Raw genomic sequence first — 22,273 nt, 5'->3', positions numbered from 1 at the left:
TATTAAAAAATGAGTTACAAGAAAGAACTGAGAACAAGCATGGGTAAAATGCCCACGTTTAGGGAACAGAAAGATAAAGAGGATTCAGTGAAGTGGCAAATTAAGTAGGAAGAAAACTAGGGAAGTGGAGTTTTATAAAAGCTAAAGGACAAAAACTTAAAAGAGTTATCATCTGGGTCAAACACCACAGAAGGATCCAGATAACATGATAAAAAAAATTATGGATTAGGTAATCTCTAAGGTCACTCCAGCTTTAAATCCAATGACCTGCTAACTCCTTTGAGAAATTTGGCTCAGAAAAGAAGAAAGGAGAGCAGTTAGGGGGCTGGGTCAAAGTCAAAAGGTTTTTTTCCTTCCAAGTTAAAACTATTGGTGGAGGGATAGAAGCTACAGAAGAGACTGACGATGCTAAAAAAAAATAGCCTCCCAGGTAGAGGGGTTAGTTTGAAGCAGAAAAGATAGCATAAAGAAAGGGATTCACTGGTATAGAAAGGCTAGTTAATGGAGATTTTCTTAGTATAACAGAAGATTAAATAGTTTGCCTAGAATGAAGAGATGGGCCAGACTGGAAGCTAGGAAAGGGTAACGATAGCCACAGAAGAAATCAAACTTTTTTAATACTTGCTACGGGATAAATTTAGATCAGGCCTTCACTTTATAATACTGCCTGTATTAAGCTACTAGATAAAGTACGATTTGATCGTGAAATTTTAATGCCACTTTTAAAAACCAGCCTGTCAAGTCTTGCCAAGTATACTTGCCCAATGTTGTACTGTTACTCTGTAGAAACTTATCCCATGTACATGGAATGAAAACTCCTTTGACAGCAAGGTCTTTGTAGTCCTGCACCTAGCCATGTGCAGCACATAGTAGATACTTAATAAATGCTTACCTATTGTTTTGAGAAACTGGCTTAAGGTTAAAAAACAGAAGATGGTTTTGAAGCCAATGCCAAATTTTGAAGCCAACAGATTAAAAAATTGTAAAGGAGGAGGGAAAATTAAAGCAAAATGCACTAGCAAAATAAATATTATATGATCAGAAAATATCGTGAAAATATCAAGTCACATAATTGCACTTGTCTTCAATTCTCTCATTTGGGCCAGTAGGTGAAAACCCAATAGGAATTAACTTGACACCTACTTCAAAAGCACATTTTCCAAGTTTCCCAGCTTTTGGACATAGAGGCACTGCTATTTATCCTTCTACATGCTCTCTTTATAGCCCTGTCTTCTTTTTCCACCCGTCCAAGAAATATGAATATGTCAAGGCCACAGTCTTATCAAGTTTTCAATGACATATTAGATATATTATAAAATAAGTAATCTGGAAAATACTGGGAATTATGGACATAAGAGATTTTAATTGACTGTAATGTAAAACAGGAGATAAATCATAGCTCTTACCATCATTTCCAAGATACATTTTTGCTTTAACCTTATACATTTAGGGTGTTTCCAAAGTCTACAAGTAATTTTAGAGAGCTTAGCTCTGTGATAGGAAATAACACTTTATCTTATATCTCAAGATATGAATAGCATGTCACTGATAACACAACATGGCTATTGCTAGACATTGGATAACAGACCAAAAGAATATTTTCCAGACAGGATTACAAAATTTCTCTACTTATAAAGGAATATACATACTAAAGATGAAGATACATACACGTTCTACCATACCACAAACAAGTAAGAAATTTTATTAGTATTATTCTATGATTAGTTTAGAATAATCTTTTCTGTTGCCTGATTGGTAATGCTTTTTGAAGCTAAATTAGAATCCTTTCGTTTTCCACTTTTAAAAATGCACTGCATTCTTCTTATAAACTGCATTCTCTGATTTTCTTATCTGCCTGCTTCAAGGAAACCCATGTATTTAATATGCTTCCTCGAAGTTTAGCCCATACTAAATGGTTATTTAATCCAAATATCTGTGCCACAAATTGAGCTGCTCCCTCAGGTGAAAGTATAGTTGAACAGCCAAGACCTGGAGGGACAGAAAAAAAAAAAAATCAGGGAATTGAGCTGTAACACAATAGATTTCTTTTAGGAAACTACTTTTTCACTCTATAGAAATTTAATCTAAATCTCCTATTAACCATATCTATTAAACAGAAGTAAAATAATAGACGATCCTACAACCCACCATCTTAAGATATGGGAGAAGTATCTGTTTTAATTTGACAAGGCAGGTATGCAGAGCCTAGCTTTAGTCTGCTGTGCTCTTTTTAAGATCAGTCTTTGTTAAAAAATATTTAAGATGAATAGGACTTGGCCAACTGAGGCCTCACTGCTATTTTGATTAACCATTTTAGTTAACTATATAGTTTAGTAACTACAGTACTAAAAGCTGGAATCCCTGTGCTTAGTGGAACTCTCAGATTTGGAGTCTGCTTCTAAACAAAACAAAACAAAACAAAAAAACTCCAATCCCAACTACACTCAAACCGGAAGAGAATGTACAGATCATTTGGTCCAGGGATGTTTTAAGAAAGGACTGACATTCAGAAATGGAATGGATTAGATGACCTGATGTTCCTTCTAACTCTGAGATTCTGCGGACCTCCCAATTATGCAGAAACATCTCTGACAGACAGTGAACCCTTCCCGGGTTGGAGAACTCAAGATCTCAAGAGTAAATGACATCTTTATATAATCTGCTTGCCAAACCAACTATATTTAATGTGTTCACACCACATAACTAATTTTCACAAATTCCTAGTTGACTATTCCTAGAATAGTTTTTAAGAAATTTGTCACAATGTCTTTTAGTTAACAGAAACACAAAAACTAACCTTATGATTAATGTAATAACAAAATCTGTTCTTTAAAACTAAAGGTTACTATTATAAAAATGCTTCATAAAGAACAGTGTTGCAGTACTTCTTACCACTAGGCATTCGAAGTGAGGACCATACATCCTGAGCTCCCCAATCAGGTGTGAGGGGAGGACAGTTGACTACTGGATATGCAGTGTTACCAGACATTACTGGTCCCAAACCATTGCTTCTGCCAGCTACTGCCACAAACACAGTAGGAACACCATCTCCTGGATTAAACAAGAGCTCACAATTATAGACTGAAAAATTCCACAAAAAATAAACTACTCCAAAGTAACAAAGCCTTAATGTTGAGCTTTCACAACATCACATAGAGCAAATCTGGGCTACCTTTAGACATAGATTCTGGGTAATTAGTAATTTTATTAATAATGCTTATATTTTAATAAAAGAGGTCAGTGGCACTCTCGACTGCCAAAGACCCTCATGGTGGTGGACTCAAGGCTTAGGTGGCCCTAGAAGAGGGGTGTTCTTATGTGGAAAATCAACTCTGATTGGGAATGAATATTGTAATTAGGGGCTGGACCTATTCTAATGAATTCCGATTATGTCAAATTGCCCAGCCTTGGGCAATCAATTCAAAGAATTTATCTCCACCCAAACCTGAGTAGGAGTTTGGGTGGGGTCTGACCAAGATAGAGAAGAGTTAATTCAAGCTCATTATCATTAATGTCCTTCAAAAGACTCAACTTTGACGGGCAGTTAGGTGGCATAGTGGATAGAGCACAGACTCTGAAGTCAGAAGGCCCTGAATTCAAATCCTGCCTCAGCCACTTGATACTTACTAGCTGTGTGATCCCGGGCAAGTCATTTAACCCCAACTGCCATGCAAAAACAAAAAGACTGAAATGAGGACTATAGAAGAAATGGAAACTCTGGATCTCTTGGAGATAATTTCTCCCAGAAGCATGGAGCTCACCAGTTTACGTGTACCACACAGGATTTGTATTTCCTTAGTTTAAGGAAATGCTACCACTTGAGCCTAGTGGCTCACTTCAACCCAAATGTAAACAGAGATGTAAACCCATTACATGACATACGAATGTCAGAGATTAAGGATCTTTCTTGAAAGCAAGTTTAATAACTGGTTTACTTAGTGTCAAAATAATCAGAAAGCCTTGATATTATTTATGTATATAGCTTCTTAATCCTTAACTTCCTTTGTTTCCCACAACTGCCCACAAGGAACACATTTTCTCCACATTTTTCCAGAAGAAATCAATGCTGACTTGAGAAGGGCATTTGGTCATGTCACAGACTCCATCTAGCACAACACAATTAAAATAATGGAAAAGTTAACTCCAAAGGAGATATTTAAGGACTCCGTTCAAAAGCTATGTATCCTACTCCTTCTTTACCTTTTACATTTTCTTACTGGAAAAAGCTTACCTGTTTTTCACTAAAGGCTGATTAGTAAGGGGATTTAAGAAAAGATAGAGACCATTTCAGCTGTAGTCAAAAAACAAAGTGGGGCTTTTTTCTTGCTAAAATAGATGACAAAAATAAAGTCTATTGGGATTTTTCACTGAGAAAGACTGGAATTGAGACTGTCATGTCTTACATTGATGCAGACAGACATGCTGTAAAGTACTGCTTAGATTAAGATTGTGATACAGGACCACAGGTATGGCACTCTTCTACTTAATCCATAAATCAATTTTATTTTCCCCTCCTTGTTACGCTTTCTTCTCTACATTCTACCTCTTGTCCTTTAGTTTACTCTCTATAAATAAAGAACACTTTAAATTTAAGAATACCATACAGTCTCACTAAAATCCCCTCTAACCTTTGCCCCCCTGGAACAAAAAAGTAAAACTTTATTACTGGTAGAAAACACAATTTTGTGTCAAGTGATGAACGATACCCAAACTACTCTAGTATCTGTTGTTTTATCTAATAAGTTATTTGAATTTTACCTTCATACTCTGCTTTAATCTTTAGAGTTTCATCTGGTCCTTTATGGGCAGATGTTACTCGAAGTTCACAGGGAATTCCATAGTTTCCACAAGCCTTCTTAATTTTTTCACAATGACCAAGGTCAGAAGTAGAGCCCATCAATACCACAACTCTGCATGGACTTTCCACTTTATGAAGCAACTAAAGAGAAGAATATAGATGTGAGAACACAATAGAGTACAAGCTGTTGGTATTAATAAAAACGATATAATATTAAACAGAATGATAATTTAAAGTACACAAAAGATCCAATTTTTTTTTTTTTTTTTACCTTTTGGCAGTCCATTTTTAAGCGTAAGAAGCAAATATCAAGAAAGCTATCTAAAATAAATTTATGCAAAAAAGCAATTTCCAGAATAAATCTGAGGACCATTAGAAATCCAAACCAATCTATAGTTTCTACACTGTCATCACTGTATAATGAAAACTGACCATAACAATGAACTGAGATACTGATGGAATCCTAATAAAGCTGCCTCCAGCCCCAATAGTCTAACTTCCTTACGGGCCCCACTGAGCAGCAGGCATGTCCTGATTTAACCACACAATCTGGCTTTAACCACACTATGGGCCCCCAGACTCAATACAGTCACTACTCCTACCTAACCACTGTCCCCAGATCCAATTCAAATTTTTGAACAAGTGTGTTGTTGTACTGAACCACAATCACATCATCCATTCAGCCCAAGACAGGCCTACAATAGCTGACTCTCCATCTTGACTAGACAGAACCACAATAGCTGGCCAATCAGAAAACAGCACCATCAGGATGTCTGACCACTGAACCATAGAAAGGATCCTTCCCCATTACCTAATCCTTTAATAAATCCCTCCTGTCTTTTTAATATTCATAACTTCTGTTGTATAACTGCTTCTTTACCCTATAAAAATCCATCTTGCTTTATCTGAAGCTGCTGGTCCCTCTTGGAACTTAGCCTGCTTGCTTTAGGAGAGGCGTCAATCTCAATAAATGCCTGTGCTTGAATCAGAGTGGTCTGACTCTAAATTCTTTGAGACAGTGCCGCCACAACACACCAGGAAACAATACTTTTGAGATCTTTAGCCAAAAATCAAACTCTGCTTGGTATATTGAACTTCCTAAGACATGGAACCATACCACGATATTGGAATACATACCAACATATGAATGATGTTCTAGAAAGGATATGGGAATAGTCACAGATTGCTTATATTAAAAGTGGGTCAAACTTTAGGATGCTTTCCCCCCAAGCTTCTCAAAATTCTCACCAAGAAAATCTATAGGTTTCTTAAAAAAGTTTTTTAAGAGAAACTTCTAGAAAGTAAACACAAAAGCATTACTTGTGGCTTATTATACAAAAGGATTACCTCTACTCTTTCTGCAACCCATTCAAAGTTTTTCTTCACCATCTGGAGGCCTTCAGGAGTCACTTCTTTAAGGTCCCGGTATGACTAAAAATCCAGAACCAGAAAGTTTAGAATCATTTTCCCCATGAAAAGCTTCCCAAAGTTTCCACAAGGCACAACCACAACTTGGCCAGAGATCTACTGTTTTTATTTGAATTTTAAAATTTCCATACATATTTCTGTCATGGAATAACAGTAACTAGGCTCATGAGGAGAGGGGAAGACAGGAAAGTGGACTGTTAGAAGCATTCACTAATGTATTAATTTATTTCTTTTTCAGATTGAACCCAAACCCATTAATGACCAAGAAATTTTAACCAAATTATACTTTTGGTTGTATTAGTTTTTCCATTTCTATCTTCTCTGTCTACTAAACTGATATAAAAAAAAAATAATAAAAAAAAAATTACCTGTTTGTCTTTCTGTTGGGTTCTATCACCAGATGGCCAGAGCCTCCAGGAATCATTATCAATAACATCAGCAAGAACAATTTCTTTTGTAGTTACATCAACACCAAATTCAATCTATAGAAAAAAAAAATAAGAGAAACCACCTAAGATACTACAGATATTTCTCATTACTTGCAAATTTTCAAATTTTTATTTAAAGTCTCCATTTGTTTGTACCTTCATGTCAACCAGTGTACAGTTCTGAGGTAACCAGGATTTCTCCAGTATTTCAAAAATAGCCTGTGTGGAATGACTCATGATATCCACTTCAGTCTGACCTATGTTAAGTCCAGCAAAACACCATTTTGCAGCAATAACTTGTTCTTCAGACCACTGTGGATCATTGCTGGCATCATCCTGTGAATAAAGCACAAATTTTTGAAGGATTTAAATCAGAATTTTTCCCAAATTTTAATAAAAGCTGATGTAATGATGGAAAATGCTGTCCATATCCAGAGAAAGAACTACAGAGTTTGAATGCAGATCGAAGCATACTATCTGCTCTTTTTTTTCCCCTTCTGTTTTGTTTTTTCTTTCTTGTGGTTACTTCTATTCGTTCTAATTCTTCTTTACAACATGGCTAATGTGAAAATATGTTTAATAGGAATGTATACGTAGAGTTTGTATCAGATTGCACGAGGTCTTGGGGAGGGAAGCGAGAGGGACAACGAGAACATTTAAAATTCAAAAGCTTGTGGAAGTGAATGTTGAAAACTAAAAATCAATTAACTAAAAAAAGTAAATAAAAGCTGATGTAAGATTTAGTTCTTTAAGGTTGTCATTTATAAAATTTTTAAATGCATATGAAAATTAAATCCTAATATAAACAATTTATTTTCCCTTTTGCTAGAATAACTTTTTGTAAAGTACAAATTTACATTTTCCCACTTTAGTTTTTATTTTTTTAATGCTGCTTTCCGTAGGTATTTAAAAACAAACCAGTTAGGTTTGAAACATGAGTCAGTACTCCATATGAAATAAATTACTAATATCTGATTTAGACAGTAATTTTATTATACTACCGCTCCCCCCTATCCTGTTGAGAGCACCATCTCTTATTCCATCAGTCAGTCAATATTTATTAAGCATTTACTATTATGTGCCAGGCACTGTGCTAAGTGTAGGAATAAAAACATTTTAAAAAATCAATCCATGCTCTAATAGGAGCTCACATTCTAACAGGAGAGGCAACATGGGGAAAGTTTTCTATAGAAGGTGGAATTTTAGTTGGGACTTGAAGGAAGTCAGGGAAGCCAGGAGGCCAAGATTAAGAGGGTGAACATTCTATGAATGGAGATAGCCAGTGAAAATTCACGGAGTTGGGAGATGGTATGTCTTTTTTTTTTTCCCCCTCTCAAGGCAATCAGGGTTAAGTGACTTGCCCAAGGTCACACAGCTAGTGAGTATCAAGTGTCTGAGGGCGGATTTGAACTCAGGTCTCCTGACTCCAGGGCAGGTGCTCTATCCACTGGGACACCTAACTGTCCCTGAGATGGTATGTCTTGCTCAAGGACCACGGAGTCCGCCAGTGCTACTAGATCAAAGTACATGATGGGCTTAAGACTGAAAAGAAACACAGAGGGGTCAGGCAGGGGAGGTTGTTATGAAGGCTTTGAACACCAGAGGATCTTGTATTTGATCCTGGACATGACAGAGAGACACTAAAGTTTATTTAACAGGTGGGTGACAGGATAAGATCTGTGTTTTACAAAGATCAATTTGATTACTGCGTAAAGGATGGACTGGATTGGGGGAGACTTCATGCAGGGAGACCAGTCAGCAGCTTAATTCAACAGACCAGGCATCAGGAGATGAGACCTTGCATTAGGATAATGGCAATATCAGGAGAGAAGGGGGCATTTTTGAAAGATGTTACAAAGGTAAAACTGAAAGATGTGGTAACAGACTGGATATAGGATTGAGAGAACAAGGAGTCAAGGCTAACACCTATGGTGAATGGGAAGATGATAGTTCTCTTGACAGTAATAGGGATCTCGAAAGAGGGGAGGAGGTTTGGGGGAAAGATAATGTGTTCAGTTTTGGGGGTGTTGAGTTTTAAGTTGTCTATGGGACATCTAGTTTCAGACAGCCAAAAGGCAGCTGGAGATGTAGATCTGAGAGCTAGCTGCATAGAGATGATCAATGAATTCACTGGAAACAGTACAGAGGAAGAAAAAGGGCCAAGACAGAGTTCTGGAGTCACTTAATCACTACTGGGTGACCCAGGTTCAAAACCTTGGAATCATCTTTGACTCTTCATTCTCCCTCACCACCCATATCCAAAAATTTGCCAAGTATTGTTGATTCTACCTCCACAACATCTCTAGCATCTGCTTACTTTTCTCTACTTACCTAGCCACTGTCCTGGTACAGCTCTCACCTCAACTACTATAACAGCCTCCAAACTGACCTCTCTGGTTCCAGTTTCTCCCCACATCCCTCACCAATCTATCCTCCAGGGAGGTTCCTGAAAACTTTCCCAAAAGCACAAGTATGACTATGCTACTCCTCTATTCAAGAAGTTTCATTGCTTCCCTACAGCAAGTAAAACACAATACAAAATCTTTGGCATGACATCAAAGATGGCTCCAGCCGACCTTTTCAGACTTCTTTCCTATTCTTCTGCACATGTACTGCATCTTGCATTTAAAAAGAACTACATGCCATTCCCTGAACTTAGCATTTCCCCTCCTGCTTGTCTGGCTGTGCGTAAGTCGTTCCTCCCATCTGCACAGACCTCATGTCTACTTCTCCTCAAACCCTCTGCTTGCTTCATTCAAGGCTTAGTTCAGGTGCAAATTTAAATAAAGACATTCCTGATTCTTCTAGTTTCTAGTGTTCCTCAACTTGCATGCCTAATCTTCTACCCCATAACTGACAAATATACTCTTAGCAGGGACTGTTTAACCGTCCCAAGAGCCTATGATAGTGGCTTGCACATAGTAGGGCTTAATAAAGTGTTTATTAAATTGCATTCAACTGAACTAAGCATTTTCACTTTTACCTATAACATACCTACCTACAAGATAGGTCAAAGTTTATCTGACCCCCTTTTGATCTTGAGAATTTCACAAAAGCCTAAACAACTTCAAAGAGATTTCAAATTCAGAATATCAAAGAGCATAAAGAGCCCCTCTTCGTTCAGTATAGCAAATACAGCAAGAGAATTATAATCAACGACTTTACAGACCCTGAATTAACATAAGCATGGAACCAACTTTTCCTTCATGATAACCTTGTTTTTAATTTCAGAAAATGGACATTGTATGGTTATATTTTAAATATCATGGGAATATATTTTACATGATATAAATATGATATTCTAAATAAAGAGGTACTAGAGTTCCTCCCAAAAACCAAAGATTCATTAAAAGGGAATAACAAAATTGTTGTAGTTGGATTTATAATGCCCTGCTGACCAACTACAAAGCTCAATGACTCTATCAACTTGAAGCCTGTTCACACAAAAGACCCAAGAATGCCTGTGTTGTGATCGAGCCGTTTGTGGTTTTCATGTTTAAAAACTCTACTCCTGTCATAAGCAGGTGAGCCCCCTCCTTCTTAGGAAAGTGGACTTTACTTGCAAGTTGTTTCCCTCATTAAACGTTTGTTTTATTCCTGACTGTCCCGCCTCTAGCCTGCTCTGTTTGGCTCAGGCCTTTCACAAGTTAGAAGCTGGTTTGCTCCAGTTGATAAAGTCTACCGTAAGTGCTAAAAGGGAAAAGAAAACTTTCTAAGAAAACACTAATTCCTAGGATATCAATGTAATAATTTTTGTTCATAACAGGTAACGGGAAAGCTGACAGTTTTCTTTCTTTCTTTTGGCTATCTCCAAATATTCTGATCAATGATAGACTTACTATTTTAAATTAAATGTTTACTTTATTTGTCAACACTTTCCAAAGCAAGTTTGCTTAAAACTTGTATTAAAAAAAATCGACTCATCACCAATGTTCATAGTACACACCCAAAGTAAAGTGATTTAAAATTCCCCTCAAAGCAAGACTAGAATTTCAATACAATTCAAGTTTACGGAAATAATCTTTTCATACTGGCAAAGATAATAATTACCTTGAAAAACAACTCCACTTTAGGTGGGTAGAACTTGTATCCTTCTTTGACACCAGGATTTCTTTTGAGAAAAGAACCAGTTGCAATTCTTCTACATACCCATTCAATTGGAATCATTTCACACTGAGGTGCAATGAAAGCTGTCTCACCACATTTTTTGGTGAAAGCAGTTTTGATTCCTAGGAATGAAGTAAATAAAGTTTCAGAATTCTAGTTAACATTAATCCAAAGAATATTTGTTTAAACCAAAAACACAATTGTCCTCACTAAACCTCCACAACTAATCTGCAGCAGTGTTTTGTAAATATTTTAATGACATCTTTATCACAGTCCCTTCCCAATAATCCCTCTAGCCCCCAAAGAACCTTTCCCTTATAACAAAGGAAAAGGGTGAAGCATAATAGATATATCTACCATGTCTGACAGCTTATACTCAGGATCCTAACTTCAGCTGTCGACTTCTTAAAAGGGAGAAGTATATTACCAGAATTCTGGAATCAAGATTCTATCAATTATACATGAAATGAATGAGAAAAATAGTGAGTGACTGACGGAGTGTGTGATTCTTATGTTTTAAAAAAGGCAGACTGCTGTAGTGGAGACAGAACTTGTTTCAGAGTCAGAAAGACTTGAACTCAGCATGTTCAGCCTCTAACAAATAATAGCTGTGTGGTTCTGGGTGAACCACTTAAATCTGTTGAAAATTCAGGAACCTCTAACACTTTCAGTTGTTGAGCAGATGCTAACCCCAAACTGGTAATAAGTAGTTTCCTCAACCAGGAGTTGAAATCACTGAACCCTTTGTTTATTTTGCAGTCAGTTTTGGATATGCTCACTCCACCTCAGCTACCCAAAATTGAGCCCTCTTTTGTAAAGAAACAAACGTGATTTGGGGGGAAAAAAAAAAAAAAAGGTTTCCAAAGATGGCAGTAGAATTTTTGGTCTTGTGCTATCTAGGTAGATCAGAATGATAACTTGGGCAAATCATTTCACTTCCCTATGCCTGAGTTTCCTTGTTTGCAGTATGAGGGGATGTTCTCTAAAAATGTGATTTAAAAAAAACCAAAGGAGCTATGCATTCAAAAACTTTCACAGGAGCATTATTTGTAATTACTGGGGGCCACTTAAGTGTCTAACAACAGCAGAATGGTTAAAACATATTAAAGTACATTAATGTAATAGAATACCATAATTCAACTAATACCACCAAGTATGAAAAATACAAAGAATCCTAGAAAAATCTTTACGAAATACAAGAGGGTAATCATTAATTTGAGTCTGAATAATTCAATTTTCAATTCAATGGAATTACAAAATGCTAGGTTTCATTTAATTCAAGCCAAAATCAATTAATGCACTAAGTAGGAGGTAGCAGAGGATTTTAACACACTGTTAAACTAGTCAGCCTGCATTTGCCTATCACTACATGTGGATATGGATGTGGTGTACTGCTGTAAAAACCTAATAGCAGTCTTACTATCTTTAAAGAATCCTTAACAAAATAGACAAAAGAATATTTCAGATGGAAACACTGCCAGTACAAAAAAGAACAGACAGTGTTCCCCTTTTGGTAAGTTAGAACCAAAATTTCATTAACTGAACAGCATGAACATATAAAGTAGGATGAGATGTTGGAATGCCTCAATCTACAGTTCAGAAAATTATAAGATCACAGGTTAAATGAAAAAGGCACAAACTGTACCAACTCTTTGTGGTTTGCAAACAACTACAAGGATTAGAAATGTTACAGTGACAGAAATGAAGATTCTTTTTTTAAAAAAATAATTAATTTGTAGTTTTTAATATTTACTTCTGTAAGATTTTGAGTTTTCAATTTTCTCACCCTCCCTCTCTTCCCCCCTCCCCAAAATATTGTGCAATCTGATACAGGCTCTACTTACACATTCATATTAAACATTTTCACATTAGTCATGATGTAAAGAAGAATTAGAACTAATGGGAGGAACTATGAGAAAGAACAAACAAACCAACAAAAAATAAAAAGAGAGCAAATAGTATGTTTCCATATGCATTCAGATTCCAAAATTCTCTCTCTGGATGTGGATAGCATTTTCCGGAGTTGTCTAAGATCTCTGCATGGCTGAGAAGAGCTAAATCTATCAAAGTCAGTCATTGCACAATGCGGCCGTTACCACGTATTGTTCTCCTGGTTCTGCTCATTTCACTCAGCATCAGTTCACACAAGTCTTTTCAGGTTTTTAAACAGTATATTGTAGGATTATGATTCTTAATCCATTCTGCTATCCACTTCCATTTTATGGGAGAGTTCATCTCATTCACAATTATGATTACCAGCTGTGTCTCTCCATTCTATTTCCCACCTTTCCTCTCCTTTCTCCCTTTCCCTCCTCACTAGAGTTTTGCTTTTGACCACTGCCTCCCTCAGGTCTGTTCTCTCTCCTATCAGCCCCCTCCCTTTTCATCCCCTTTACCCTTACTTCTTCCTCCCTTTCTATCCACCCCCTCCCTTTTCTTTCCTTAAGAAGTCTGACTATGTTATTCCCTCGTTGAGCCCAATCTGATGAGAAAGATTCAAACAATGCTTATCTCCCTCCCTTCTTTTCCTCTATGGTAATAGGTTTTTTCACGTGATATAATTTACCCTTGTCTGCATCCTCCTTTCCTCTTCTCTCAGTACAATTTCTTTTCACCACTTAATTAGATTTTTTATCATCACATGAAAGTAAAATTATACCCACACCCTCTGTCTATCTATATCCCTTTTAAATGTCATAACAATGCAGTTCAAGAGTTACAAGTGTCACCTTCCCTTGTAGGGATGTAAACAATTTGCTCTTATTAATAACATGTTTTTTTCTTTTCTGTTTACCTTTTTATGTCTCTCTTGAGACTTACATTTGAAGATCAAATTTTCTGTTGAGCTCTGGTCTTTTCATCAGGAAGGTTTGGAAGTCCCCCATTTCGTTGAATTATCACCTCCTCCTCTGAAAGATTATGCTTAATGGGTAGTTGATCCTTGGTTGTAATCCAAGCTCCTTTGCCTTATGAATATCACATTCCACATACTCTGATCTTTTAATATAGAAGCTACGAGGTCATGTGTAATCCTATGGTTTGATGATATTTAAATTGTTTCTGGCTGCCTGCAGTATTTTCTCTGGTAATTTTGGAATTTGGCTGCAATATTCCTTGGCATTTTCAATTTGGGATCTCTTTCAGGAGGTGACTGGTGGATTCTTTCGAGGATTATTTTACCTTCTGGTTCTAGGACTTCAGGGCAGTTTTCCTTGATGATTTAGTGAAAGATGCTGTCCAGGCTCTTTTTTTCATCACAGTTTTCAGATAGACTGATAATTTTTAAATTGTCTCTCCTGGATCTATTTTCCAGGTAAGTTGTTTTTACCAATGAGGTATTTTACGTTTTCTTCTATTTTTTCATTCTTTTGTTTCTGTTTGACTATTTTTGATATCTCAGAGTCATTAGCTTTCACTTGCCCAATTCTAATTTTTAACAAACTGTTTCCTTCTATTAGATTTTGTACCTCCTTTTCCATTTGGCCCATTTTACTTTTTTTTTTTTTTGCTTTGTATTTATTTTGTATATATTTTTTATTAATTTGATTTATTAACAATCACTTCCAAAAGATTTTGAGTTTTAAATTTTTATTTTTCTCCCCCCCCACCTCCCTTTCCAAGACAGTTTGCAATGTGATATAGGCTATACATATACATTCCTATTAAACATATTTTCACATTAGTGATGTTGTAAGGAAGAATTAGAACCAATAGGAGGAACCACAAGAAAGAGAAAACAAAGCAAAACACAACAGAAGAAAAAAAATAGCAAATAGTATGCTTTGATCTACATTCAAGCTCCATAGTTCTTTCTTTAGATGTGGATAGCATTTTCCATCATGAGACCTTTGGAGATGTCTTAGATCCTTGCACTGCTGAGAAGGGTTAAGTCTATCAACATTAGTCATCACAAGGGCAGGGCAGATGATCAGAGGAAATATTGGACTGTTACTCCATCCAACTAGAGAACTTTACAAAGAATTTAATCTAAAATGAATTCAGTCCAGTGGTGTTCTATTTAGCTGGGTCTGAGCAGAGGTGTTTAAAATACAACCAATCACTTTAAGGATGGAAGAAGAGGAGTCTGTTCCCAAATGGGTATGCAACCCAATAAAGAGATACTCTTTGTCCTAAATCTTTACCACCCTACCATTTTCGTAACATGTTTCCACAATATAAGCCCAAAGGTAACTTTGTTCAATGATCTTCTGATTATTAATATCAAAGACATAAAGCAGGATATATATGCTCAACATCGATGTTCACCACTGATGTGGAAGATGTCTTGGACTAAGTCCAAATGGAAGCAGAATTTCCTAGAGATGGTGAAGTCATTCAGTTGCTACAATGCTAGTGTTGATTGCATCAATCGAAAAGAAAGCTACATGGCCTCCTCACTTAGATCCTGGATCACTCAAGAGATTAGCCTAATTATCCACAGTGGAAAAAACAAATGAAGAAATACATTAGAGGGAAAAAAAGGGGCATTTACCTGCTTCCTGTAACAACTCGAAAATACAGCTGGTAATTTTGTTTGAGATTGCAGCTTTTCCATCCAGGTGATTTTTTCTAGCTGCATTGCCTGCTGTAATCTGGTCTTTAGACTGCAAGAGGACTTTTCCAGGACTATCCAACAACTCATAGACTTCTTTTGTTTTACCCTCATAGAGCTTCTTACCAATCTTCAGTACTGGGGAAATAAAAAAGAAATATCTAAGAATATTTGAAAACATTAAGTAGGAAAAAGTGTCCTAAATTTTGGTGACAGATACACATATTAATGTATTTGAACACATATGGTGTGCAAAGGTTAATAAATACTATAACTTTTTAAAATTGTGAGATACAAAGAAAAAAGTTTTCATTTAATTTACAGTAGGTAAGACAGAGTAAGAAATTTATTTTAATATTTTAAAGGATATATGGGTGTTCTGACATGGGCATTCCCTCTCTTAAGGCTGATCAGAATTCCTCTATGCCTTAGCAGATGGTATAATTTTTTTTTTTTAAACTCATCACCAAAAAGCAAGTCTTCTTAGAGATAAACCTCCCCATATTCACATCGGTTTGCATATTATAGAAACGTGGTTGCCTTATGGGCCAATATTTAAAGACTTTCTGGGTTGGTAGGACCTGCTAAACTTTGTTCTCATGTAGATTATGTTGCTTAAATTATTTAATCTGCAACCACATAAATTCCTACTTTATTATATAATAGACTTGTGTTTTGGTTAAAGCCAAATTACCGGACTAGAACAAATTCTGAACAACAATTCAACTCTAGAGATAGCTCAACAAGGTAATGATTACAAGAATGTGGTCTGGCACATAACCAAAAATTCAATTTAACAGTCACTGGAAGAGAACAGAATTGGCATGAAACTGGTAGAAATGCTACTGAAGGAATGAATTTATTTGCAGATCAATAATGTGCCAGAACTAGTCATTTTCTGATTACTAATTTTAAAAGCTAAATTCATTCCCTATTTATCAGGAAAACTAGATCCTTATAAATACATGTTGAACTGAGTGGTAACCTTCAAACATGTGATTCCTCATCCACAGCAGCAGTCACTTGTTGCTGCTTACTGGGACCCAAATTTAAAAAAGATGCAGAAAGTCTTTCTCCTGCTGATTACCACATCCTAAAATTTATACTTATTTTTCACCTCAAATTCCTACTAATTCCCCGAAACTTTCTCAAAAATAAAGTTTCAATCTTCTCACCTCAATGTTTTTATAATAATCATTTATCAGTTTATATATTTCTGTAATGTGTTCCCAATTTAGATCACTGAGCTCAAGAGCTCTTTTAAATTATGCATATGCAAGCACCAGCTTTTATCAATAAACTTATAATGCTTTATAAAGCATTAAATTTAAATAATTTAAATAATAACTTAAAATTTAATTTTATAAAATTATAAAGCATCTTATAATGCTCTCATCTCTAAAAAAAGCGTATCCTACTTTTGCTCTGTTGCATGGGGAGGTTCAGAGGTCAAAGTTGACTTCTTGGAGATCAGAGAGGGCTTTACTAGGAAGGTGATATAAATAGAAGATGTTCTATTACTTTACATGATTAATTTCAGAAATGTGTTATATTCCTACTCAATTCCTCTACAAAAGTTTACTTGATTCTCTATGGTCATTGGACCTGGAAGGGCTTCCATTGAAAAGAATCCTTTTGTAAACTTATGCATCTCTTTTTTAACAGTAAGTTTTTATTGATGTCTTCTGGTTTTTTTCCATTACCACAGCTTCCCCAGTTTCCTTCCCCCTCCTAGACTGTCACCCTGTAAAACAAACAGTATTTTTTAAAAAGGGCTTTTTTTTTTCCCAAGGAAAAAAAATCAGCATTTTAACTAATCATTGTATCAAAAAAAGTCTGAAAATATGTGCAACAGGCAACATTTCCAGACCTCCTACCTCTGCCCAGAGATAGGGTTCATACATATATTTTTCAATTGCTCTAGTCCTATCTCCAGTCCTAAGAGTATGTTTGTTTGCTAACCAGATGCTGATGAATAAAAGTATTTTAGCAGCCTGTTCTAGGCCATACAGTAGAAACCAATGGATGGATCTCTGCCAAGGACCAGTGGTTAAAACAGGAATTTTTCATAACCATTGTAAAGTCTACTAACCAAAACCTCCCCCACATACCTGCTATCTAAGTAGCCTGTTTCTTTCTCCCTCATCTTAATTTTATATATAGCATATTCATGTTCATATATACAATATGCATTAGACAACTCTTTTATTTCTTTTTTTTTTTTAATTGTATTTCAGTCTAAGAAAAGCTAGCCAGACTCTTATGTTTGGGCAATTCAATGTGAATACTGCAAATGCGATTCCTTTGCTCAGTTCTCTTCCCACTCTGGGCCCTGTCCTCTAAACCAAAGCACATATTCAATTCAATAAACTATGTGCCAGCCACTATGCTAAGTGCTAGGGATACAAATAAGGAAGGCTTTAACCCTCCAGCCTTCTAATCAGATGGGAGAGACAACTGAGGGAGTTGGAAGTGTTAGGTATCAAAAATTGAGTTAACCATAAAGTGGAGATTTCAAGTGAACAGCTCATCCTGGGTAAAAGGTCAGTGTGGAAATCAAGCAGAGCTACTGATGGAAAATAAGCAACCTCAACTAAGAAGTTCGGACAACTTAGGTTTTAAGGGTCTGCCACAATGGGCACAGGACAGGTGGAACTTGAAAGGTCAGATGCAAAAGCGGATCTTGAGAAGGATATTATAAAGAGAAAGCCAAGCATGGAATAGAATAAGAATAGGGAAATAACATGAAGGCACTGGTTTTGATTTATCTGCTAATCTAGAAATGAACCTTCAGGTGTTGTACCCACCCCCTTCTTCTCAAGATGGGTGAAATCTGAAATAACTGAGGAAACAAAGATTTGAGCTTCTGAGCATACCCTTCTATTGAACAATGTATATCAACTGCATAACAAATTGCGACCAGGCCTCCACAGGTTGGTAATGGACCCTGGCTATAGAGGGAGACAGATTTTTATGCATTTAAAAGAGACATAATCTAGGATAAAAGATCAGTTAAGATCATTCTAAGTGAAGGAAAAATTAGGGGCTTTCTGAGTTGGGAAGAGAGCAAAAAAGTATAATTTCCTGAAATCAGAAAAAGAGGTCCTCCCCTCTCCAGTATGGGTCAGTTTTCAAATAACACATGAAACATGGAACTGTGAGAAAACTCCTTGCATCAATTTTCGGATCTTACTGGGTTTCTGGTCAGCATAACCTAGGTCCTTAGTTATGGCTATCCAAGAAACAGATAAGAGGTGGACCAGCTTCCTAGGGATGCACAGCTAGCTAGGTTCAAACAATGCAATAGTTTTCTCACAATTTCCATAATCGAATAGAAAGGGCACTAAGCTAAATCCAGAATTGAGTCACAAGATGGAGTCAGTTTGGTTAATAAAATTGTCACAATTTCCTTACCCCAACAAATCTGGATAGATCAAGAGCACCATGAGAGGCCTTCACTAATAGGACAAGATTGAGAGGCACTAAAAAGAGTGAAGGACTAGGAGTTAGAATCCTACTTACGATATTTACTTATTAGCTTAAATGAGGTCAATAGCAGCATCTATCTCACAGAATAGTTAGGAGTATTAAATAGGATAATACATGTAAAATGCTTTGGAAGTCTTAAAACAATACAAATATTAGCTGTTATTACAGGTACTGAAAAGCCATGGAAAATTTTTGAACAGGGCAATGACCCCATGGTTTCGGAAAGATTTCTCTGGGGATGGTAGTGCAGGATGGATGGATGGGAGAGGAACGAATCATTAGTATTTCTAGCACTGTCCAGAGTAAAGGGTACCTTAAAAAATGGAAGCATTCCAGACTGCTTGGCAACAAACAGCACAAATCTCTTAGCATCTCTGGTGTACCTTCCAACTTTAGATTCTAAATAATGATCAATTACCCAGAGTTTGGGGCCAGAATCTATATAATTGGCTCTAGTTCCAGTCACTAACGAGTTGTATTATTTTATACAAATTTTATACATTGTTGTCATTTGATTCTCTTATCAACCTAGTAAGGCAAGCACTACAGGCATAACCACCCCCAGGTAAGTGGAGAGAGTACAGGCTGTGCCTGGAATCAGGAGGACCAAGTTCAAATCCAGCTTCAGTCATTTAATGTCATTCAGTTTGTTTACCCAGAGGTAAAATAGGGATAATAGTACCTACCTCTCAGGGTTGTTTTTAAGGATCAAGAGAGCTTAGTATAGTATTTGGGACATCACAGGTATTTAATAAATGCTTGCTTCCTCCCCATTTGAAACAAGATACAGGGTCAGAAAAATGAAATGATTTGTCCATGGACACTGCAGCTAGTAAGTGGCTGAGGCAGATGCTGAACCCAAGTCTAGCACTTTCGACAATAATCACTAAATAGCCAATAAGTATTTTGGTCCACTTGTAGAAATTATATTTCTTAATGGAAACTTTTGACTTCATGTTTTGCTACAATTAATAATTACTCACATAACACAATGCTTACCATAGCAAAGCACTTCCCTGAGAACAATTCTGTGAAGTAGATGGTACAGGTTTTATTGTTTCCATTTCATACCCGGGAGAAACTCAGGCTCTGAGAACTGACCTGTCCAAAGTCATATACCTACTTAGTGATGGTATCAGGAACCCTTGTCTTTGAAAGCAACCCAGTCCCTGAATTTTCCCATCTGTTTCAGTAGCCCAGATCACTGTCCTAGCCCACCTAGATCACTGAATTAGCTTGACAGTCCTTTCATTGTGGCACCTGTCCCACCCCAGACCTTAAACCACTCTTTAATCCATACAGACCCTTTCACAGTTCTTTTTAAATGTGAGCATCAGTCTCACCCCTGTTAAGTTTCAGATTCCCTAAGAATCTCACCTGCACTATAGGTGTTATGATAAACCTTGCCACTTTGACTGGAAGATGGTTTGAATGTGTGAATTTATTCCAGGCAGACACAGCCCTACACCCTGACACTTCAGGGTTCTCAGCAACCCTAAACTGCATCATTTGGACTTAATCAAGATCTCCTGACTTATTTATCTTGGATATTTTGATTCCTGAGGCTTTAGACCTATGCAACTGAAAATTAATCTTGCCTACATGACCTAAAGCAAGATGAAGGCTGCTAGGCAAACGGAACAAAGTACCAGGCTGAATTAGCCAATTCACTCCTTTTTCTTCTTTCTGGTGGTAATAGACCAAGGGATGCCAAGAGAGGTTCAGGGAAAAAGGTGTAAGAGGCCTGACTGAAAAAACAAAAATTAGACTGAGGCAGATTCTTTCATCTCTATCTTTATGCTAACATAAAAATCCCACTTTTTCCAAGACTTGGCTGGATTCTTCTACCTGAGATTTTAAAATATGTGATAACTATTTTCCTTTGTAAGGCTGTGTATTTTGCTTTATGTACTTAAAAACATCATTCTGAAAAGGAGTCCACAAACTTCTTGATGCTCAAACAGTCTTAAGAACTCTCGATGTGGACTAAAGCTTCTTTCCCTTCCCCAAACTCAGAGTAGTGAAGTATAATGTATCTAGTTTCTAGGTTGTTTCTGTGCTCTTATTTCTTTTCAATCAGGGTTCCTTGACTTTTGAAAAGAATTGACTACATTGTTGGGTATATATAAAGTATTCAATAAAAACTTAAAGTACTATCTATGATATTAAATATTGGTTAAATTATTTAATTCCCTTCAGTTGAGAATGTGATGCCCATTCTGTTACCTCTGACTTTTCAATGGTGAACTTCCTTCTGCGACCCTTCCAGAACCCATAAACCAACTCCAGTTACACTATTTGACATAGGGTCCCCGGGGCTAGCTCTTTCTACACTTACAAATGCAGCAGGTGTCTCTAAGTAATATTGTTTGGGTGATTTCAGATTCCAGAATGTTACAAAAAGACGAGTAACATTTGACTTTAAGCGGTCTTTCCTAATTAGTGTAATCCCAGTGGTTAGAACCGAACCTCAAAAAAGGGAAGGTTTAATCTCCACTTTTTGGATCTTCGATTTACTGAGGGGAACACAAACCAGAATGTAAACAGAAAACAGGAGGATTCTCGGGCTTTTCAGAAAATGGCACGGTTGGCTGGCACGGACTGCCTTTAATGCGATCAAGTTTGCCGAGTTTTCTGCTTTTTCCCCATCCTTCCCCGACGTCTCCCGAAGGTGTCTCTTCACGGCCCCGCAAAGCCAGGCGCCTCCTTCCCGAGGCGCCGTCCAGTCCACCCTGCACGTAGTCTGCCAGCCGTGGGTGGGCTGCCTCGGCCATCAGCCCGCCCGAGCCCCCATTTGGCGCCGGGCGGCAGCTCTCCCCACTGGGGGCTGGGCGCAGGAGGTCATTTTTGGGTGTTGGAGGGGGGAATCGACCCGGATCTCCCCCGTCTCTGGGTCCGACCACGTGTTTACCGCGGGGACGCCGCCGGCCTTCCACCCCCCTTCATACTCCCCCCCAAAGAGACTGCCTGGCGCGCTCCTCCGCCAGAACGCAGGACGACCCCCCCAGCCCAACTGGGCGCACGTGGCCCTGGCGGGGGTCACTCACCTTCGGCGGTCGCCATTTCTCTCGTTGTGGCGGTGGCTAACGGGAAGACAGGAACCTGAGGAGGAGAGAAACGAGGTTAGAGATAGCAGGCTGGTTGGCTGGCCCGAGGGGCGGGTCTGGAGGCAGCGGAAACTCCTCCCCTGCCACCACGCGCTAGCTCTCCCGCCAACCCGGACCAGAACGTTCCGACAAGAAAAAGACCCGCCCCGCCCCGGAGAGATTCAGGGGGCGGGATAGGCCGCGGCTTCCCGCCGCGCACGCGCAGAAGCCTTGGCATCCCCTCCCTCCCTCACGTCCGTCACCACGTTTTGTCGCTTTTCCGGAAAAGAAGGTTGCCAGCCCCTCCTCTAGGGTCGCACGCGCGCACCCTCCCACTCCTCGAGCCCTTAGGTCCCGGGAAGTTTTATTATGGGTTTGTACAGGG

General features: G+C 37.7%; 1 protein-coding gene across 1 annotated transcript; it reads right to left on the bottom strand.

Annotated features, from left to right (window-relative positions):
* Positions 1 to 1,343: 1,343 nt before the first annotated feature.
* PAICS (phosphoribosylaminoimidazole carboxylase and phosphoribosylaminoimidazolesuccinocarboxamide synthase) lies at positions 1,344 to 21,981 on the bottom strand. Its single transcript, XM_027836633.1, has 9 exons — positions 21,850 to 21,981; positions 15,254 to 15,451; positions 10,705 to 10,883; positions 6,811 to 6,990; positions 6,595 to 6,708; positions 6,146 to 6,229; positions 4,759 to 4,939; positions 2,893 to 3,051; positions 1,344 to 1,989 (listed from the first exon to the last, which is right to left on the bottom strand). The coding sequence occupies exons 1-9, from the start codon at positions 21,863 to 21,865 to the stop codon at positions 1,823 to 1,825; spliced, it is 1,278 nt and encodes a 425-aa protein (XP_027692434.1). The 5' UTR covers positions 21,866 to 21,981; the 3' UTR covers positions 1,344 to 1,822.
* Positions 21,982 to 22,273: the final 292 nt, after the last annotated feature.

Source organism: Vombatus ursinus, unplaced genomic scaffold (assembly GCF_900497805.2).
Source record: "Vombatus ursinus unplaced genomic scaffold, bare-nosed wombat genome assembly UNPS02014818.1, whole genome shotgun sequence".
NCBI classification, from domain to species: domain Eukaryota; kingdom Metazoa; phylum Chordata; class Mammalia; order Diprotodontia; family Vombatidae; genus Vombatus; species Vombatus ursinus.
The sequence above is the reverse complement of the archived record's forward strand: the minus strand, read 5'-3'. Positions and strand labels throughout refer to the sequence as shown.

Bases quoted from the DNA above. Each gene is read 5' to 3' on its own strand.
- PAICS (XM_027836633.1), bottom strand. The intron at 10,884-15,253 runs GTAAATGCCCCT...CTTCATTCCTAG, and splicing joins CGAGTTGTTACAGGAAGCAG to GAATCAAAACTGCTTTCACC. The intron at 3,052-4,758 runs GTAAAATTCAAA...TGTTTAATCCAG, and splicing joins GATTAAAGCAGAGTATGAAG to GAGATGGTGTTCCTACTGTG.